Source organism: Schistocerca cancellata, chromosome 4 (assembly GCF_023864275.1).
Source record: "Schistocerca cancellata isolate TAMUIC-IGC-003103 chromosome 4, iqSchCanc2.1, whole genome shotgun sequence".
In the NCBI taxonomy this organism is placed as follows: domain Eukaryota; kingdom Metazoa; phylum Arthropoda; class Insecta; order Orthoptera; family Acrididae; genus Schistocerca; species Schistocerca cancellata.
The window spans coordinates 50,321,535-50,344,168 of record NC_064629.1 but is presented as its reverse complement, the minus strand read 5'-3'; the positions used below and the strand labels follow the sequence as shown (position 1 = coordinate 50,344,168).

Genomic DNA, 22,634 nt, shown 5'->3' with positions numbered 1-22,634 from the left:
TTTTGAAAAACTTGGATTCTTTGTTGTGCTGTCACAGAGGAAAGCAAATTGTTTGTGGGGATTTCAATGTAGATTTTCTGACAGTCAGATAGAAAGCTTGACCTTGAAGTATTACTTGGTTCTTTCAATTTGACATAAGTTATTAATTTTCCTACTTGGGTGATACAGGAAAGTGGCACATTGATAGATATTTTCATAGACGAAGATAAATTTAATCAAATAAAAACTTTCCCTGTTAAGAATGGTCCGTCTAATCATGATGCACAGCTAGTTGGAGTATATGGTATAGCTCCATACAGTAAATAAAAAAGTCCTCCAAAATATTGCGTTCAATTAATGATTTAACAGTTCAAAATTTTAGGGAAAGCTTGCAACAGTTATACTGGGATGAGGTGTACAGGGAACATGATGCTAAGTTAAAAGTTAACCTATTTCATGATACCTTTGAGAGTATATTTGAAAACTGTTTCCTGAAGAAAACAGTAAAATATAATTGTAAGAAACCATGTAAAAAGCCGTGGCTTGCTAAAGGGATAAAATATCTTAAAAGGGAATAAGGGCAACTGAGAGCACAGGAAGACTGTTTTTCTATCACACAGTGAAAAGTTTGTCAACAAGTCAGAGGTAGGAAAACATTATTAATAATCATTTTTTAAGTGTTGTTGAGAAAATAGGATCCAGCTGTTCATTAGAAAATGCAAGATAGTATATGGAAGAGGCAGTAATTATGCAATTTGATAAAAGTGAAATTCAACCCCTCTCTCCCACTGAAATTAGGAAAATAATAAATTCAGTCAAAAGTAAAAGCTCACATGGAATTGATGGCATATCCAACAGAGTATTAAAAAATTGTCCGCCAACAAATAAGTAGGATTCTCAGCTACATATGTTGTAGGTGACTGAAACAGGGCATTTTTCCTGATAAACTGAAATACGCTATTGTTAAACCATTGCATAAAAAGGGGATGGAGCTGATGCTAACATCTACTGCCCAATCTCATCTGTGACAGCTTTATCCAAAATTCTTGAAAAAGTAATGTATTAAAGAGTAGCATCGCATATTCGTAAAAATGAAGTACTAACAAAATGTCAGTTTGGTTTTCAGAAAGGCTTTTCAACAGAAAATGCTGTACATGCTTTCACTGATCAAATATTAAATGCATTGAATAACCAAACATCACCCATTGGGACACTTTATGATCTCTTGTGTGAATCATGAAATTCTTCTAGATCAGCTTAAGTATTGTGGTATGAGTAGGACAGTGCACAAATGGTTTAATTCATATTTGACTGGAAGAATGCAGAAGGTTGAAATTGACAGTACATATGGTCTGCAAAAACCAGCTAAATCCTTTAACTGCAGAGGTATCAAGAATGGTGTCCCACAGGGCTCAGTCATGGGTCCCTTATTGTTCTTAATATATATTAATGACTTGCTGCTCTGTATTCATGAAGATGCAAAGCTAGTTCTTCTTGCTGATGATAAAAGTATAGAAATCACACCCAACATGCCAGAATCAGCTGAGGAAATTGCAAATAATGTCTTTAAGAAAATTAAGTGGTTCTTTGCAAATAGACGCACTACGTTTTGAGAGAACACAGTTTACACAATTCTGCACAGTAAATGGCATAAAACCATTGATAAAGACTATGAACAGAAATATGTTGGTAAGGCAGAATACTCAAAATGAGAAATTGAATTTGAAGAACCACCTTGATCTGCTGAAACAGTTAGGTTCAGTTACTTATGCTATTAGGGTTATTGCTAATTTTGGTGATAAACATATTGGTAAATTAGCCTACTATGCCTATTTTTCACTCAGTTTTTTGTATTTTGTGGCAATTCATCATTGAGAGAGAGTATTCATTGCACAAATGCGTGTAACCAGAATAATAGCTGGAGCCCACCCAGACATTTAAGGAACTCTGGATATTCACAGTACCTTTGCAATACATAGATTCACTTACGAAATTTGTCATTAATAACCCATTCCAGTTCAAAAATAACTGCAAAGTGCATATCTACAACACTAGAAGAAATGATAATCTTCTCTAGTCTGGATTAAATCTTTGGCACAGAAAGGGGTGAATTATGCTGCCACAAAAATCTTTGGTCATTTGACAAATAGTATTCAGTCTGACAGATGGTCAGCCAACATTTAAAAGCAAATTAAAAGAATTTCGGAATGATAAATCCTTCTATTCAATAGATGAATTCTTAGATATGAAGTAGTAACTGGAAAAAAAAATTGTGTAAAGAAAACTTAACTTAAAGTGACACGTTCCACATCATTAGGAAATGTATTCATGATCTATGGAACAGGGATTTATGTATGTATGTATGTATGTATGTATGTATGTATGTATGTATGTATGTATGTAATAGTTCTTCCCGTGCACTGTTACAGAGTGGAATGGTAGAGAAATAGCTTGAAGGTGGTTCAATGAAACCTTTGCCAAGCAAGTAATTCTAAACTGGAGTAATTGTGTAAAAGTAGATGATGTTATGTTCTGAGAGCATGGATGGAAGACAGGTGGTGCGTGTAGGGCAGCTAAATTTATATTTGATTTTAGCCATGAAATTTTGCAGTTTATTCACAAAGTGTTTCAGAACACCAAAATTACAAAAAAAAAATTGGTCACAAAGTTAACATTTTCTATTCATATGGTAGATTTCAAAATGGGGAGCCATACAGTTAAACATAACACACTTTGTTGGTAAAATGATTCACTTCCGATACTTTTTGATACACTCCTGTTTCTCTGTAGCTGGCACATGCACACGAAAGTCTTCCAATGAAATGTAGAGAATAATCTTTTGTCTTCAGGCATAACTTTCCAGATTTATTTTGCACTGTGGTGTGTACCAGTTCTTCAATAAACTTCCCCCCCTACAGTCCAGAGAATCATTTTTTCCAACTTATTTTTGGTAAAAGACATGTATTGGAGACACACGTTAATGTAGCTGAAAGTCTCTCTGTACTACACTTGCAGGTTTTCACTCTTCATTGGATGAACAGTCAGTGTCTAGCCGTTTACCTGTACCTTGTAAATATTTCCAAGTCATTCACTATTCTTGAAATGGCCACTACCTTTTTCCTTCCTTTCTTTTTAGATATGATCTTCATGGAGGTGAAGTGTGAAAATATATCTGATCTCGCTGCATTCCTTACTCCACCATCTGCAGTGTGTATTAGGTGTCTAAAGATTTCTGTTTCTCCTACTTCACCTTTAGGCCAGGCCACTCACTTTACAGTGTCAAGATGTGGCCCAATACTTGACCATATTTGTGTGTTCCTGCCACAATGTACTACGATGTTCTACAAATAACCTGAAAAAATTTAGATAACATCAAAGTCTTGATAGTTTTACAATAAGAGGACTGAAGTTCCATTTCCAGAACCTGAGGCTCCCATTCACAACAGAATTCTTGTCAGGTGCATGCACATCACAAAATCTTGTCCTGACGAGCAGTAATTGATTGCACTTTATAACAGTGAATATAGTTCACAGTAATATTAGTGTTAGCAGAAAATGGGGAAAAAGAACAGCGATATTAGTCTATTTCATGACATCAATCTCAAAATTATTAGTTATAGATACTGTATACAGGAAATAATAAGTTTAACCACATAATACCAGACTCGATAACAAAGCAAAAAGACATGTATATCTGACAAACATGACTTTCCCCGTGAGGAAACTTTTGTTGCTGTGATGCATAAAAATTCACTTTTAGTGTAGTATGAACTGGTTAATTGGTACCAGAAAGTTAGGAGTTCTAATGGATCCACTGAATTATTTGTTACTACTTTGTTGTGGACTTACTGTAAATGAACATGTCCTTTGTTCTGAGCAGATGTCATCAAAACAAACTTTGTTCAGTATGTCCTGCTGATCAAACAATGTAGACTATTCAAATTTTATCAGTCCCACTGTCCTTGGTTACATATGCTGTTGCTATGCATGCTTTGTTACTTTCAGTGGAAGATTAAATCTATTCCTCATCCCTACACACTTCTAGCCATGAAAAAAGCACATGGCTCAGATGACCCAGCCATATATCCACATTCACACCAAACTGATGCTAAGTCACTGCACTCAGAACTGTAGTTTCCTAAGCCTACCAGCTGAAAAAGGTTGAGAGAATGCTGAAATAGTTAAGATCATGTCACCAGAGGCCAGCAACTATGTCTCGTGAGAAACTGATCTTAAAAAGAAACAATTCTAGTATTTTTGCTTCAGATCGTCCCATTTGTTTTAATGATACTGATTTTTGTAGAAGTTTTCAGTAGCTTCAGATTAGCTGTAGCTGCAGACAAGCCCATCAATCCTATTTGCTTGTGCACAGCTTCCATGAATCTCGAAGTAATTGAAGGAAGCTTTGTGCAGCACATACAACAGACAGGTTGTTCTGCAACAAAAAATTAAGCTGAAGTAGATAGAAATTTGAATGAAAGCATTAACCATTATTAAGACAAATACGCAAATAGTTACATAACAAATACTAAAACAACGAACTCACACATGCCTTCATTTGATACCATGCCCGGCTTTCATAAAAAGAAAAAACAAAAGTGTCACAACATAATATTGCGTTGACGTAAAGTTAGGTGTTGGCGTGTGTAAAGGAATTTAAAAGACTGGATAAGTATAAAATAGTAGTAAAATGCAGCGACTTCTACAATTGTTAACTCGGCAGGGTTATTTATGACTAGTATTCTTGCTTTCAAACAGAAAATTTAAGATTTTATACTTTATCTTCCATATTGTGTGTTAACGTTGCAGCAGTTCGTCCACTTGTGCCCATATTTAGGAACATAATTAAGTAAGAAAATGTCTCCTTAAGTTACATTCATTGTGCAGTTCACTGAACTGCAGAATGTGCTTACAGTGTGGAGCTATTCCTGTTCATAGAATGTCACAGCTTCAGTAATCTAATAAACACTGATTAGTGACAAACAAGGCAGCCTATGTAGCTCTTGGATCAATCTGTGGACATGTAATTCAAGAAAGTATGCATAAAGTTGATGCATGTACAAAAACACAAAGTAAAAATTATAACTTGGTAGGTTTAATTGTGTTGTGAATCTTGAAAACCATTTAATGATTCACAGTAATCTTTAACTTTAGATCCCAAAACATTTAGGAAAATGGAAAATGTGAAATTACTTCAGCTTATAATTTTAGCATGGAGCAGGTTGCTCAAATAATTCTGCAAAATGGCTTCTGGTGTGAAACTCCAGTCATGAACAGTGTTGTTGAATCATTAAATTTGAATTCAGTTTTTGTAACATAATATAAATGCTATGTACTCATCTGCACTAAGACCATAACAGCACAGATGCATGATACCTTTCATTATAACATACTGCTTGCATTGCACTTTTTAATGTATTTCTTCAAAAACATTTGTCTTTATCAATTCTTCTTTCTCACCTCTCCCGATGTAGCTTTACTCGGTGATTTTTTGCTGAGAGTTACTTTGTACTGAGGAATTGGGCCACAGCTTTTATTTGAATGGCTGTAGTGGTACTGGCCAATTAAATTGTTCAAAATTGAAAGCTATATATTCACTTAGCTGTTACAAAGCAGATAGTGTTAACTCACAAGCTGCATCTGATTCTGCTGTTAATCAGGAATATATCATTCCAGTCACTCCTTAATTACCTGACAAATTTTTGTAATTTGTAGATGACAGATACTCAGATTTGGCAACAACTTCTGTATAACCCTGTCCTGCTATTCTGTTCACAAATTGTTGTTCTTTCCGCAAGCTGCGACTGCCGGGACGGCTGCACCGAATCCCTTCATGTCCGACTTTAGCCCGGCTCGTGGAAGCCACCAGGAAACCACCTCCTCAGCCACGGCCACTGGGTTGGGGATATTTGACGAGCAAACAAAACGGGGGGATAGTGGGAATGATCTTTTTGGGAACGATTTTGGAGGCGGTCGAGACACTGGCTTATTCACAGGGGGTGAGGGACTCTTGCAACCCACAGAGGTATCAGGTTTAGAGGAGAAAAAGGTCAGAGAGGAACAGTCAGTGTCTGATAATAGCATTACAGAGGGATCTGCCCAGATGGCTGCGAAAGTGGCATCACCTCCACCTCCCCGTCCTCCTCCTCCTGCTACAAGTGGAACACCGAGGACGGACTCTCCTGTGCCTGCTGGAGGCTCTCCTAGCAGACCTGCTCCTGCCAATATTCCATCAAAGAGTGCTTTTGAGGACCTCAATGAAAGTATTCGCGCTGCTCTGGGTGGCTCACCTACGCGACCTCCACCCTCTGTGGGGTCAGTCACGACATCTGTGCCTGCATCGTATCCTGCGCAGCCTATGTATGGTGGGTTCGATATGGGGATAATGGCCGGAGGAGGAGGAGGTGGAGGTGTGGCGTTTGGCCAGACACCTGCTGGTGCTCCTATGGGCTACGGCTCACCAGCCAAACAAGGAATGGGCATGACAGGTGACTCAATTGGATGCTGTTGACTTCTGCTTCTATGTTACACATCTGCTTATGGCTTTCTAGTAGTTGCCAGCTTTGCTTTAGCCAGTGTGTCAGGGTATTGAAAAGTTAATGTTCAGTACTTGCAATTCAGAAATACTTTGTAAGTAAAACTGATCATTTTTTTGTATAGTCATCACCCTTATTAAATTAGACACAATTTAAAAATGCAGTATTAAAATTTAAATTTGTTCCCAGTTCACTTAAATTTCTACTTGTGTCTTTAAAAATGCATAAAAATTGAATTCACTATTTAAATTGGCAATTTTTCCATTTAAATGATTTTTGAAGTTACACAATAGTTCATCTTAGGATAAGCTTACATAGTGCTAATTTGAAGGACTTTGTATACATAATCCTCATGACCTGTTGTTGTTTATATTATAGTTTGTATGTTGCATTAAATAGAAGATGTAGAATATAGTAACATTGAATGGGTGAATATTTAATGGAAGGTTATCCGAGGCATTAAGTTCTTCGTTAGGTGTTGGATCTTGAAGTATTGGAGGAATATTATTTGTGCTTATTGTGTGCATGTGTTGCAGTATCTCCTTGCACTCCATGTTGTCAATGTGCTTGTTATGTGGCTATGCTGTACTAACATAAACAGTTTTGTGAAGGAAGAACTAATCTTTATTTTCACCTATGTGCAAAGTAAAAAAATGAAATGACAAATACTGATACAGTAATGACAGTTCTGAGGCTGTGGCATTGCCCAACACCAGATGTCTGATGTTACGTAATGGAGATATTGCTATGGAGATCTTAGTAACTGCATACGTGCAAGAGGAGGATGAGGAAGAGGAAGAGACTTTCGTGGGGAAACTAGCAGTCTCATATCTAGAGAAAATTTTGATTTATATATAAATATAATAGAGGGAAACATTCCACGTGGAAAAATATACCTAAAAAGAAAGATGATGAGACTTAACAAACAAAAGCGCTGGCAGGTCGATAGAAACACAAACATAAACACAAAATTCAAGCTTTCGCAACAAACCGTTGCCTCGTCAGGAAAGAGGGAAGGAGAGGGAAAGACGAAAGGATGTGGGTTTTAAGAGAGAGGGTAAGGAGTCATTCCAATCCCGGGAGCAGAAAGACTTACCTTAGGGGGGGAAAAAGAAAAGTATACACTCGCGCGCGCGCATATCCACCCGCACATCCACCCGCACATACTTACCCTCTCCCTTAAAACCCACATCCTTTCGTCTTTCCCTCTCCTTCCCTCCTTCCCTCCTTCCCTCCTTCCCTCCTTCCCTCCTTCCCTCCTTCCCTCCTTCCCTCCTTCCCTCCTTCCCTCCTTCCCTCCTTCCCTCCTTCCCTCCTTCCCTCCTTCCCTCCTTCCCTCCTTCCCTCCTTCCCTCCTTCCCTCCTTCCCTCCTTCCCTCCTTCCCTCCTTCCCTCCTTCCCTCCTTCCCTCCTTCCCTCCTTCCCTCCTTCCCTCCTTCCCTCCTTCCCTCCTTCCCTCTTTCCTGACGAGGCAACCGTTGGTTGCGAAAGCTAGAATTCTGTCTGTGTCTGTGTGTGTGTGTGTGTGTGTGTCTGTGTGTGTCTGTGTGTGTCTGTGTGTGTCTGTGTGTGTCTGTGTGTGTCTGTGTGTGTCTGTGTGTGTCTGTGTGTGTCTGTGTGTGTCTGTGTGTGTCTGTGTGTGTCTGTGTGTGTCTGTGTGTGTCTGTGTGTGTCTGTGTGTGTCTGTGTGTGTCTGTGTGTGTCTGTGTGTGTGTGTGTGTGTCTGTGTGTGTGTGTGTCTGTCTGTCTGTGTGTCTGTCTGTGTGTGTGTCTGTCTGTCTGTGTGTGTGTGTGTGTGTGTCTGTCTGTGTGTGTGTGTGTGTGTGTCTGTCTGTGTGTGTGTGTGTGTGTGTCTGTCTGTGTGTGTGTGTGTGTGTGTCTGTCTGTGTGTGTGTGTGTGTGTGTCTGTCTGTGTGTAGATGTGCCAGAGAGGTATGGCCAAACTTTCAGGAAACATTACTCACACACAAATAAAGAAAAGATGTTATGTGGACATGTCTGGAAACGCTTAATTTCCATGTTCGAGCTCATTTTAGTTTAGTCAGTATGTACTGCTCAATGGAGCACGTTATCATGATTTCATATGGGATACTCTACCTGTGCTGCTAGAACATGTGCCTTCACAAGTATGACACATGTGGTTCATGCACGATGGAGCTCCTGCACATTTCAGTCGAAGTGTTCGTACGCTTCTCAACAACAGATTTGGTGACCGATGGATTGGTAGAGGCGGACCAATTCCATGGCCTCCACGCTCTCCTGACCTCAACCCTCTTGACTTTCATTTATCGGGGCATTTGAAAGCTCTTGTCTACACAACCCCGGTACCAAATGTAGAGACTTCGTGCTCGTATTGTGGACGGCTGTGATACAATACACCATTCTCCAGGGCTGCATCGGCACATCAGGGATTCTGTGCGACAGGAGGGTGGATGCATGTATCCTCGCTAACGGAGAACATTTTGAACATTTCCTGTAACAAAGTGTTTGAAGTCATGCTGGTACATTCTGTTGTTGTGTGTTTCCATTCCATGATTAATGTGACTTGAAGAGAAGTAATAAAATGAGCTCTAACATGGAAAGTAAGTGTTTCCGGACACATGTCCACATAACATATTTTCTTCCTTTGTGTGTGAGGAATGTTTCCTGAAAGTTTGGCCGTACCTTTTTGTAACACCCTGCATATAATCTCCAAGTGAATTGCTGTCGAAAATTTTGAGTGTCAACAGTGGGTAAACAAAAGGATGGTGTGTGTTTTCCATTCTGAACTTAAGCTTAATGCAAATGTGGTCATAGACCATGCTGAAACTTAGCTTATAGTAATTAGTTAATTTGCAGATCCTGTCAATTGAATAGCCGTATTGCTTAAGAAGCACCTTAGTTATTGTAACTATGTAATTATTTTAAGAAATAAGAACTTGGTAATACCCACACTTGTAAAAGTTGAATTTTAATTTTGACAGTACATTTCTTTGGAAGTCTAGAAAGTAATAAGATACAAATTCACACACTGCATGATAAAACTAGTATCACAGTTGCAAAAGCTGTTGCATAGTATTTTTAAAGTACACAACATTGCTTCCAAAGTTTAACTAAGTGATGTAGTTTCTCCTGGAGAGGGGGTTACAGCTTGTTACTGTTAATACTGAGTGAAAAATTTTTTCTATGAGGAACTTCAAAAGAAAAGGTATGAAACAACACTGTCATATAATTGAAGTCTATTCAGAAGTAATCACCAGAGGCCTGAGAAAAACTACCCCATGGTGTCAGTAGCTGAAAGATTACCTTTTCCCAGAATTCCTGCCACTGTGTCCTGCAGTTAGTCATCAGAGTGCTTCCTGATGTTTGTTTAGCAAATAACATACGTGGAAGTTGCAGGGCAGCATGTCCAGGCAGTAGGGCTGATGTTAAAGTTGGTCGCACTTGAACTTGACCATTATAGTTTGTGCAACCATGGAGGCCTGTGGACACAAGTTCCTGTTGAGTAGAATCAGTTGCACCACCTTTCCCCTCCCTCCCCCCTTTTGAGGAACCCATGGTGTATGCTGTTGGACTTTGTAGGCTACAGTGTGTCTCATAGTACATACCACTGTTAATGGTTTTTCTGTGCTTGAGGAATTTGATGAGTATTTTACCTTGGACATCAAAAATGAAGTGAGCATCAACTGGACAGCTGAGTGCAAATCTTTGAACTTTTTTGGGGGATGTGGCAACATTACATTCGTGTTTCTAGATGTGACTTACATCCCAGAGTAGCATACACAAATTTCAACCTGTTTGGTTGTTATGTTGTTTCATACCTTTCCATTTGATGAATATTGTTTCAACTATTTAAACTGGGTCTTGATAGGGTCATTTATTTTGTTTCTACTTACTGACTTTGGTGAGTGAGTGAGTTTTTTTGGGAGGAGGAAAAAGAGACTAATCCTTCAAACATTAGTCTTTGGCACTCCTAAAGACTGCAAAATTATGGTAGTTACCAAAAAATTAGAAACTAATAGTTCTTAGTTTCTTCTAGTATTAACTCCCAACTTGTTGGAAGGCTGTAATGGCAATATTTTTATATGTAGTAATGTCTATCCATGAAATTGGGACCTTGGGAGAAAACTTAGGGCATTTACCTCAGTGTTAACCTTCAGAGATTGAAAGGTAAAGAAATTGACACCTTTTCCAAAAAGGATAAGATTCACCTCAAACATGGTAAGGTTTTGTTAGCCTTTCCTGTTTGTATTGTTTAACATTTACACTTCTGATACTTTACTTTAATTTCCTCCCAGTATAAGAAGATAGTTTGAGAGGATAGCATTTAGTACTATGTACATCAGAGATAAGAATGCTCTCCTCTAATCTTAAGCATTAAGGCAAGGTTTAACATAACCTACTGCCTCTTTTTCCTCCAATTTCAAGTTTTGTTTAGTAACTTGATACTAGAGCAGCATCAGGATTGATAATTGTAGTAATATCACAGTATTAAAGAAACTAGGTTTCTGTAGTAAGTGATTTTAATTACATACAAATATAACCTTTCTCATTAGATTTAACAGACTAATAGTTACGGATATTAAAGCAGATCACTGTCCTAATGTATGCATCATTAAACATAGATTTCCATATGCTCAGTAACATAAATCACTGGAACTTAAATGCTGTTAATGGTCTGTAATTCTGAGAACTATCCATTAATGCTTAAGTTTGTAGACGTGTGTGTGTGTGTGTGTGTGTGTGTGTGTGTGTGTGTGTGTGTGTGTGTGTGTGTGTGTCCGTACTTCACTTCATCTTGGCAAGTCCCAACACTGCTTCATGATCACCTGTGCTACTCTCTGCTAATAAATTTAACTAGAAATTTATGTTGAAAGCATGTTGGGGTTTCTTAAGAACTAGTTTGGTTTTGTTGCTTGGCTGGCATGGTGGCGGTCGTATGCTTGTTGATGCGCTAGGTTTTGATGGCTTGGGCGATGTGTTGCTACCATCTCAGCAACACAGTGGTGGTCCTGGTCCCGTTTCAGCAGTCCCAGGCCTAGCTGCCACTCCTGCAAGCTCTGTACCTGCAGACAGCAGCAGTAAGGTGCTCACTGGAGACTTGGATAGCAGCCTTGCTTCTCTGGCACAGAACTTAACTATCAACAAGGGCAGCACTCAGACTGTGAAGTAAGTCACTGTAATTTAGATTGGTCTCCATTTTTAGTAATAGAATGCCATTGGAAAGCACTGTGAAAATGAAAGCTTCTTGTAGTGGCCGGAATACTGTTAATTACATTAGTATAATATATTTGAAAGGAAGATTGTTGATATGGTATACAGAAGGGGTGCAGTGATTAACAGCAAATTGTTGAACATGGTCTTCAAAGAAACATTTCTCAATTGGGGGTGCTGTAATCAGTACCAAATGTGCCAGTTCTGAAAATAAGAAATCAAATACAGCTTCTCTCTCTCTCTCTCTCTCTCTCTCTCTCTCTCTCTCTCTCTCTCTCTCTCGCTCTCCCTCCTCAGTTTGTGGAGCACGTACTAAGGTGCATTATGTCATCTTCAGTTTGAAGATGATTTCTAAAATAGTTGGGCAGTAATGCCTGCGACAGCAATACTCAATTTTAGGTTCTTCGTTTCCTTAGGTTACCAGAGTAACTAAATTTCACTGCACCTCATCTATTTATGCCTTTACTGTACCTGTACAGTGCACAGTTCAGATTGTTAGATCAGGAAGTGGATGGGGGAAGACATTGGAGATAACTTACTTTTAAGACACACAAACAATGGTTTGTTTAGCATTAACTTACTGAAAATGTGGATACAGTATTTAAGTTCATAAATAATAATTAGCAGCTGCCCCTTTGAATATCCTGTACAGTATGTAATGTTTTATCAAAAGTTTAGTAGTAGTAATATCCTTTTTCATGCATTCAGTTCAGAGTACAGATACATAAAAAACCGCATCTAATTGTCAAGTTGTATATACAGAACAGGTGCGTGCGTGTGTGTCCGTGTATACGTACGTACATATGTATGTACATCTCTTGTTTAATTCTTTCCTAACTATTGAAATAATTTCATACAGGGGTGTTCAGTGGAACTCGCCCAAAAACGCTGCAAAACCAGGAGCCACTGGTTGGTCCCCACAACCGATGGCTGCAACGACTGGTGCTGGATATCGACCTATGGTAATTGCGGCATTAAAATATTTTTTCTTTATGCTGCTACAGTAATGGTATAGTATTTGGGTACTGCAATTTGTGCACCCAGCTAGTTCTGTAGAAGCAAAATGAAATTCTTGAATAGTTCTGCACCTTCTATAAATTATCAGTAAAATATTTGTAGTTCAAGAAATATTTAAAAATATTGTACTCTATTTGAAATTAGTGATGGCATTCTCTCTCTCTCTCTCTCTCTCTCTCTCTCTCTCTCTCTCTCTCTCTCTCTCTCTCTCTCCCCCCCCCCCCCCCCCCCCTCCTTTACTCTGAATATTGTCAGAATTACTTAGCATGTTTGGCATGGATTTGAGTACAGTTACTCAGTGATTTACAGAAAGTCCTTTGTGGATGTGTATGAAGGACATTATTTCTTCTGGGCATGTCTGCAGCTTTTAAATTGCTATGTTAATTCAACTTGTAATAATTTTTGCTCTGCTTTTCATAGTGGTGTTTGGTTATAGTATATGGCAGTGGGCTGAGCATGATGCTGGTGATTAATATTTCAGGGGCCCGGAATGTCCAGTATGCCATTTCAAGCATTATCACCTGTGGTAAGTGTTTTAATTCATTACTGAAACTGCTTGGGCATGCTTTGTTGTGTTATTTATGGTGTTACAGTGTACTGTATTAGCAGATTTGCAAAGGAGATGCAGTTTCTCAGTGGTGTCATTTCAGCATTTTGTATCTCATCTTGGTATAATTATAGTTTACTTTCAATGTGGCTTAAAAAAAATCGTGTAACACACACTGTGCGTGTGCGTCAGACAACAGATAAATTTAACTACTTCTGAGGAATTTAGTTCTTCATAAGAGGGTACAAAATATGGTAGTGGGAAAAAAATTGAAACACAGAGTGCTTCTGTGTGTTCCTAAATCTGAAAGATTTCTATTATTTTCATGCCAGTCGTATAACAGTGGTGTTAGTAGCTTAACTGGGGATGCAAATCAGGTTTGCTTTAAATACATAGGGTACTGGATGTGTTGGTTACCTCTGGCTCTGGACTTGGGGGGGGGGGGGGGTGTTTTTAGTCAAGAATGCCTTTAGAGCCACAAATACCATTATCAGCACCCCACTGAGTTAAAAAAAAATCCTGAAAGACTTGGCAGTAACGCAGCCTATGTACATGATTGTTGGCAGTAATGGTCTTGATAATGTAGGGTCGCAAGAAGACTGGTCTCTGGATGTTCATGTGTCACTACAAACATGGATGATCGTCACGTTTGGCGTGTGGCTCTGGTGCGTCATACTGCATCTGCAACAGAAATTTGAGCAGCAGTTGGCACCACATTGACACAACGAACTGGTTCAAATCGGTCACTTGAAGTACGGCTCCGAGCCAGACTCCCTGTAGTGTGCATCCCATAGATGACAAACCACTGCCATTTGCGACTTCAGTGGTGTCAAGTGAGAGCTCATAACAGAGCAGGGTGGAGGGCTGTTGTGTTTCCTGGTGAAAGCTGGTTCTACCTCAGTGCCAGTGATAGCCGTGAGGGAGTTTAGGTGGTGGCCAGTTGAGGATGTGTAACCAACCTGTCTGCTTGCTAGGCACACTGGACCCACAGCTGGAGCGGTGCAATTTCATATAACAGGAAGAGCACTCTCATGGTTATCAAATACACCCTGATTGCAAATTTGTACACTCATTCGATGATTGGACTTGCTGTGCTGCCTTTTTGTGAGCAGTATTCCATGGGGTGTTTCCCAGCAGGATAATGCTCACTCACATGCTGCTGTTGTAACCAAATGTGCTCTACAGTGTGTTGACATGTTGCCTCAGCCTGCTCGATCACTAGATCTGTCTCCAATCGAGCACATACTGGACATCTTTGGACAATTCAAGGATTATTGGTCCCTGTACTGACCTATGAAGTGCAGCAGGCATGGAACTCCATCCCACAAGCTAACATTTGGCATGTGTAGAACACGATGCAAGCATGCAAATGTGCTTGCATTCAACACTCTGGCAGTTACACTGGCTATTAATGTACCAGCATTTCACATTTGCAATGGCTCATCTTGCACATACATTAATCTGTGATCTTGCAGTGTGAATCAGTGAAATATGTTACGTAAGCAAATGTAATCCAGTTTTCATTGCTCTACATTAATTATTCTTTGGTGTTGAAATTTTTATTTCCAATGGTGTATTGTAGCAGAATGTGTGAGCTAAGTGCACATTTTGGCTAATAGTATGTGTCTGAGGATTTTCTTTATATCATAGAATTTGCAGGGCATACGACCAGTAGGCGCTGTCCCTATTATGGGTAATCCTGGCATGATTGGAGGTGGTGCTACCATGATGGGGAGCCCTCGAATTGGGGGACCGGCACCTGGTATGATGGCTGCAACACCTGCACCCACTTTGAATGCACAGCAAGCCCAACAGCAAGCCCAACAAGGGACACAACTTGATCCTTTTGGAGCTTTGTAGGTAAGCTGTCATTCTTCTTGCCTTCCAGAGGATAGGCTCACATTTGATGCTTAAGCTGTGCTAAAACTGAAACAAATAGCCGTGAACTTTCTAGCAGTTAACTTATCAATTAAAAGCTACACCCACAATAACATTAATTAATGTTCCATAAGAAAATGTTAAATTGTGAATGGTCCACTGTCAGGAAATGTCATTTTCAGTATTTGTTGACAATCTGACAATTATAGCACATTTTAGTTACAGCTATATGAAACACACATTTTCTGACCTTGATTATCATGGGGATTTCTTAAATCATGTTTCATCATTGTTGTTGTTCAGCTAATGAATACTAAACTAGTGGGTTTGATGAAATGCTTAATGCACTTTATCTGTGGCACTGAAAAATGAACTTAATATGGTAATGTGAACATCTGTAAATAAAACAAAAAAACATTGCTTGAGGCTGTTGATTAGTGTTCATTGAGTATTTGGTGAATTATCTGTTCCTATTTGAGATTTGCTAGACATCAAAGAAGTCAAACATTCAGTTCCAGCAAATTTGAGGATGAGATAGTGTTGGTGAGACAAAAGTGAATATTAATAATAGAAATACCTGGACAGTTAACAGGCATGTCACAACCATTGATCTAATAACAATAATTAGAAAATGCCATCCATTTTTCAAACAACTAGATATGTAAATAAGTCTAGCCCAAGCTGGGACAAGTGATCTCAAAATTTCTATTACCTACCAGGAATTATTGTTCGGCCTATAATGATTGGAATTGCGTAATGTATTGATGCCATTGATAAAAATATCTGTTGATGAGGAATATGGGTGTTGCAGATATGCAGCAGGAGCTTGTGTTGTGGAATACCTCCTTCCAACCAATAGTGTCCTGATACTGTATATGTCTGCTTCTTCTGTTACAGGGAATATTTAAAGCCAAGGTTTACATTTTTCTTCCAAGCAATGTAGTACATGCTCTAGCAAATGTTCCTGTAAATGGCTGCAATTTTAAATGCAAGTGCACCAAACTATGTACACAACTTGTCAGGCAGGGTTTGGCAAGACTGACGTAAAATTCCTCTAAAACAATTCAAAAGTTAATCATTTCATGACTGAAAATAAGTGACAGAATGAACTTGCCCAGCACAGTACAATGTTAGTGGTTTCAGACATTGGTTACCATCTGTTACAAATATAGTAAATACTGAAAGTGTTCGGGTGGGGAAACATTGATAAATTCAGAAAAGGAATGCTGATACTGTGTTGTAGGGAAATAATTTGTCGATTCTGGATTTTGCACAAAGGGTTTCACATGAGAGAAGTAAAGTGCACGGCATGGCAGTTTCTCACAGTAACATCTGAAAGTATGAAGTAATGCCACTTTTATTCTGGGTATTTTGCTGCAAGACCTCAGCCATATATCAAAATATCCCATTATGAAATCGTGAAGCCTAATGGGGAAACAAACCAAAAAGAAAGAGTTACTCGACAAAGTGAACTGCAGGTCCAGCTGTGTAAGTCGTGGGTATGTTCATAGTGGTGTATGTTGGTACCATGCAACCCGGTCATGGGAGGTGATAGGGATGCCTCTGTGCACAGATAAGACAGTTTTCTGTCAACATCATTAAATTTTTAGGTTAGAATTAAGAGAGGTGTTAACTAAGTAATGCAATACATTTTTTTCTCAACAAATTTAAACTGGGAAAATGTGGAATTTTTTGTGGGACATAATCTGCTTCAGCCATTATAGTGTCATAAAGTTCAAATAAGTGGTAGTGCTGTGTGTAGCCTTCGAAATGGCACTGGTGACAAGGGTGCATTCCAAGCAGAGAGCTGTCATTGAATTTGTTTTAGTGCAAAATGATAGCAACACAGATACTCGTAGGTGCTCGCAGAAGGTCCACAGCGACCTGACACTGAACTAAAGTACAGGGGGTCGTTGGGTGAGGTGTTTGTCATAGTTGCAACAGGGTCCCACAAACCTCTCCAGTCTCTCACGTCCCAGCCAGCCACACGTGGCAGACTCCTGCAACTCAACTGGATAACCGTGTTGATAGTGCTGAGATAGTTGTCCACCAGTTCGGGTACTCGGTGTGTTTGCGCGCCCGCTGGGTTCCTCGCCGCATAACAGATCGTAAAGAGCTATGGTGGACCGTCTGTGTGGAATTTCTTGCTCATTGTGAGTGTTGTTGTTGACACTTTTGTCAGTCATCTTCACAGGCAATGACACACGGGTTAATCACCTCGAACTGGAAACAAAACTGCAATATGTGGAGTAGCCCCACACCACTTCTTCTCCGAAGAAAAAGTTCAAAGCTGGACCCTCAGCCCGTAAAGTCACGATGACTGTTTCCTGGGACTCTGAATGGGGTTATTCTGTAAGATATCCTCCCTTGTGATGTGACGATCGGCTCTGAAGCGTGTCGTGCTACCCTCGGGAAACTGAAGAAACAACTTCAGCGTGTTCACAATTACTAAAATGCAAATGAACTTATCAGTCTCTGTGACACTGTAAGACCTCACCCAAGTCTGCACACCAGAGAGTAGCTTGTAAAACGTCATTGGGCTGTTCTTTCTCGTCCACACTACAGCCTGGATTTCACACCTTCGGACTTCCATCTGTTTGGCCCAATGAAGAATGCAGGAAACAGTATATCTACAATGGGGAGGCTATTGGCGCAGCAGTATATTTATTCTGTTTGGCCAGTGGAGTGGTACTGTCTGGGGATACAGGCCCTCCCAGTAAGTTGGAGTAAGGCTTCGAATGGAGATTATATTGAAAAATACGATTCTTGTAGTCCAAAGGAATAATATGGTGTAATAGAATCCTTAATAAAACAAACCTCCTTTCAGAAAAATGTGCTGCATACTTATTGAGCACCCCTTGCGGAAAGGAGTTAGTCTTAATAGAAAAGTGACTGAATGTGCAAGTGAAATGTTAAAGTTGATCAAGCAGTGTGAATTTGTCCGCCGCTCGTGGTCTCGCGGTAGCGTTCTCGCTTCCCGAGCACGGGGTCCCGGGTTTGATTCCCGGCGGGGTCAGGGATTTTCACCTGCCTCGAGATGACTGGGTGTTTGTGTTGTCCTCATCATTTCATCATCATCCAGGAAAGTGGCGAAATTGGACTGAGCAAAGATTGGGAAATTGTACGGGCGCTGATAACCACGCAGTTGAGCGCCCCACAAACCAAACATCATCAAGCAGTGTGAAATTATGGCAGTTTGGGAAGATTGAAGTGAGATTGAAGTTTCTAACCCCTCCCCCCGACCTCCCCCTCCCAAAAAGTAGTTCTGTGGTACAAACAATGCAGAGAAATACAAATACTGCTAAACCTGAATAAATTAGTAGTCAGTGAGTGATACAGTTGAAAGGTGGTATAAATCAGAGAAAGACTTACCAAACAAGATTTTGATGGGAAAAATGAAGCATCAGAATTAGTGACCAGTGGTTTATTCTGGCAAAATGTGGGTTCATATACAATAATGAATTTTAAAAACCATATTGTGTGATGAATGTTGTTAAAGTGCTGATTAATATTCACGTCAGTGCACTAAATAGAATTGACAAATAAGAAGTGACAGTACACCACTTTTAAGGATACTAGTGTAAGATTTTAGTACCATGCCTCACTTCCTTTGGTACAAATATTGTGGAGGTGTTAACTTTGTCAGGTCTTAAATTTACTGTATCAGAAATTACTTAATTGGTTGTTTGCAGGACCTACAGAATTTCATATGGTAAAATAATTGTTAAACACAAAAGTCTGGTTGCAAAAGTATTTTAGTATCAGAACTTCCGGGAATAGTGATGTAACGTCTACAGAACATGCTTTTTTTATATTAATTCCTGTGAGTGTAATAACATTTAGCAGAATGTAATCCCACCTTGGATTCAATTAGGTAACAATAAAAATGTTGTAAAAAAATTTGAAATTTGTTTTTTTTACATGTGTTTGCTCTTAACTGCATATTCAGCCTTAAAAGTTGAATGGAATGGTTTTTGAATTGTTTCAAATTTAAGCTTTGTCACAGTTTAATAGTAATGTTCTGTACAATTCATCGAATTACTCATTTGTGTTTTGTGTTAAACATAATTCCTGGAGAGAGAGAGAGAGAGAGAGAGAGAGAGAGAGAGAGAGAGAGAGAGAGAGTGAGAGAGAGTGTGTGTGTGTGTGTGTGTGTGTGTGTGTGTGTGTGTGTGTGTGTAAAAATATTGAAACTAAATTCTCCATTTTTATTTTGCAGGGATGTAAATAAAGCTCTCAACAAACTTAGACCCCTCAAATTAATGTGCTGAAGTTCCAATAGTTTCATGTGGATCTGAATAATAATTCGGTGGTGACTTCCAGTGATATGGTTCTAGCACAGTATGCATGGATACTGATGACATTAAAGGCTGTGGTGTACAATGAGTTAAGATTTTTGTTTACAAGGCCCTTGTGCTTATGACTTAGTTCTGAAGAAACATTGTTTGTGAAGGGTAGATCTGGTTGCAGTGAGTGTAAGGTGTACAATCTCAAATTGTCACATACAGAGGTAAAGGAAACTGTTGGTTACGTTGTTAAATTTGGTATATTATTCCACTGCTTTTTACAACCAAAGAGTATTAAAGTAATTTGGAATTGTTTGTCAGACCAATAAAATCAAAATTTGTTGGATGTTTAGTATTCACAAGGAAAGTTAAATTTGTATGTTAGGTTTGTATTAATTGTTGCTCATCTTGCCCTCCTCCAACTGAACACAATAGAGTGGACACTGATAGTAATTGATATTTGGTAATTGAAAGTGTACTGTTGGAGCAGTTTGAGCAGAGTTTAGTTCCCTCATTAGGTTAATATTGATATATATTAAATGTTGAGGTCCTGCTCATTGTTCTGTTTTGCATTCCATAAGTGAAGCAAAGGCTAAGTTATAATCTGAATGTTTGCATTGTGATTGTGCAAAACCCTTGTACAGGTGTTAATAAGACTTTTGCTTTCTATTTGTAAACTTCCTAGGTATAGTATCAAATTAACTTCACTGTACAGTAATTATAATGGAGATAGCTACTGGTGCAAGTATTAAATTAACATCTTGTAACTTACTCTGAAGTACGTGACAGTAATGAAGTGTGGAGATTGATTTCAGTGTACTCATTTTGAGTAAATATTTGTTTCTAGTGAGTAGTTGACACATCCTGTATTCATTGCATGACATGGCAGGTTTAAATTATGTTGGTAATTGTAATTACAAGAGGAAAAAATTTCATGTGGATTGCAACAAGTTTCACTGTTTATTTTTGACAGTATAGATTCAAATTACTAATCTTATTTATATAATTACAGTTAATTGAACGTACATTAATTTTCTGTAAAAACTGAAGAAATTTAAACAGCAGCAGTGCAAGTAAACTAAAATGTTTTGCAAGCATGTTTTAACACCATGGTTTGTGTGTGTTAAATAGATCTGTTTCCTGTACTTACAAAATTGATAGTGAGTCTATTGGATTTAAAGTGAATCGAATATTCATTGTTGATTATGAATGGGAATGAATGAAATAGAAGATAGTGCTCCAGTAGAAAGCACTGTAAGATAAGTGTATCGAAATTTATCTTAAAGGAAACTGTATATAAGATATATTATGTGTGTTAAATGTTTAACAGCATTTATGTTCCCCAATACTGTACATGTGTATTGTATTAAGATTGATGTTGATAAATGTATATCTATATATAAACTTCATTCAGTCCTGTAGGTGTACTCAGTAAAGAAGAGGATGCGTGTTTCTCAACTTCGTCTTCCTTGGTGAACCTCGATAGTGCTTCTTTCTGACCCATCATTCCTCCCACTAGACTAGAACCCATAAAATTTTTAGAAAATTTGTTTCACAGTTTTGCAGTTACTTTTAATTTTTATTTGTGTACGTTAGTAACGATTTTGTTGGCCACAACAAGCACGTGTTCCACATTCTCTATAAGCTGGACTGCAGTTTCCTTGTGTAGAAAGGAACACTGAAAACTCATTCACATATTTCTAGCATATGTAAGTCATTGCTCTGTGTATGAAAAAGAATGTGTGTGCAATCTTATTGAAGCATTGTAATGTGTCCAATGTTAACATAGCACTAACAGTGTAATTTTGTCACAGAAATGCTTTATGTGTTCTAAGGTATATACTGGCTGTAAGTTTGCTGATGATTCATTTGTAATAGGGCACATTTGCCTGCAGTGTTAGTTACCCATCACGTGTGTGTGTGTGTGTGTGTGTGTGTGTGTGTGTGTGTGTGTGTGTGTGTGTGTGTGTGTGTGTTGCGCGCGCACATAATTGCACGTAAGTCTTCATGTGCATGACAGGCAGATATTAAATGTTGATTGTAACAAGACAATATTATGGTATAAGTGTTGCAGTGGTCTATACTGTAGAAACTTACTTAAAATAATTCCGTAAAGAGTTTTTTATGTAATGTTTCTAGACTGAGAATGAATATTTTCCTTATCTGTCAAAGCTTAATATTGTACAGTAGTCATTGCCATTTGCACGCCTCATTACATTCAAACAAAACATACATACAGGAAATGATGTAGTAGACATTAGACAAAATACAGATAAAAATATGCTGTTGTTCAATGAACTATTGAAGTATACTGTAGTAAACATGTCAAGAGATATAATATATGTTTTCAGTGTGAATCTACCAGAACTTTGTTTTTATTAAAGTTCAAAGAAGTCTTTAATTTCCTGAATTTTCATCGTATTTGTATGTGTGTGAATTCAGTCCTAGATTGTTTATTGATGCAATTGATGTTCATATCGTTGTAGGAAAGCAAGGCATAGACTTATGCTGAGGTGCAGTACAAATCACCTCAGATTAAACCACATTTTATCAATTTTCAGTTTAGACTATGTATGGAATAAAGATGTTACCTGTTGGCGCTAAATTTTGTGAAAATGTGTTGGCTTCCTGTTCATTATCCTAAAAATCTTTCGTAACCAATATAGGCTGAATGTTAAAATAATGCATCTAGAACTTTTCATATATGCTACTGTCAAATTCAGTCTTTTAATACTGTTCCTATTCTCATGGGTTTTAGTTATGAATTTTGAGTGAAATAGAGGAGTTTTGTAAAATACTTTGTTGTCCATAAATTTTGCTCACAAGTCTCAGCATTGTGAAAACACATTAAATTTATTTGAATTGCTTTTTCTCTTGATGGATATTTGCTTCATTTGATGAATTTGTCCTTTTTCAAAAAAAAAAAAGGAAAAAAAGCCTGTAGTGTTGTCTGGCAATATGAACTGGGTGTAGTACATATCAAAAATTATGTAAAAATCAATGTTGAACCTCGCCTCTGAACATATTTGGAGCAACTTCATGCATTGCCAACTTGTTGGATTATTACCCTTTTCTGACACAACTACTTTTTATTTGAGGTTAACTTGGGTGCGCCTTCAAGTGATAGTACTGGAAAAAATTCAGGTTACTCGGATATGCAAAGCAATGTATAACAAGTTTGCTCAGTGCATTGTATTG

General features: G+C 38.4%; 1 protein-coding gene across 8 annotated transcripts in view; it reads left to right on the top strand.

Moving 5' to 3' along the window:
• Positions 1-22,041, top strand: part of LOC126183193 (phosphatidylinositol-binding clathrin assembly protein LAP) — a 179,313-nt gene extending 157,272 nt beyond the window's left edge. Inside the window, exons 13-18 of one of the 8 annotated variants that reach the window (XM_049924937.1) lie at positions 5,778-6,467; positions 11,525-11,663; positions 12,568-12,670; positions 13,207-13,251; positions 14,923-15,132; positions 19,370-22,041. In XM_049924937.1, the coding sequence (XP_049780894.1) occupies positions 5,778-6,467; positions 11,525-11,663; positions 12,568-12,670; positions 13,207-13,251; positions 14,923-15,132 (1,187 nt within the window). In that variant the 3' untranslated portion in view covers positions 19,370-22,041. Of the gene's footprint in view, positions 1-5,777; positions 6,468-11,452; positions 11,664-12,567; positions 12,671-13,206; positions 13,252-14,922; positions 15,133-19,369 lie in introns of all 8 variants that reach the window. The other 7 variants (XM_049924938.1, XM_049924936.1, XM_049924940.1 and 4 more) reach the window with 7 other exon arrangements.
• The last annotated feature ends 593 nt before the right edge of the window (positions 22,042-22,634 follow it).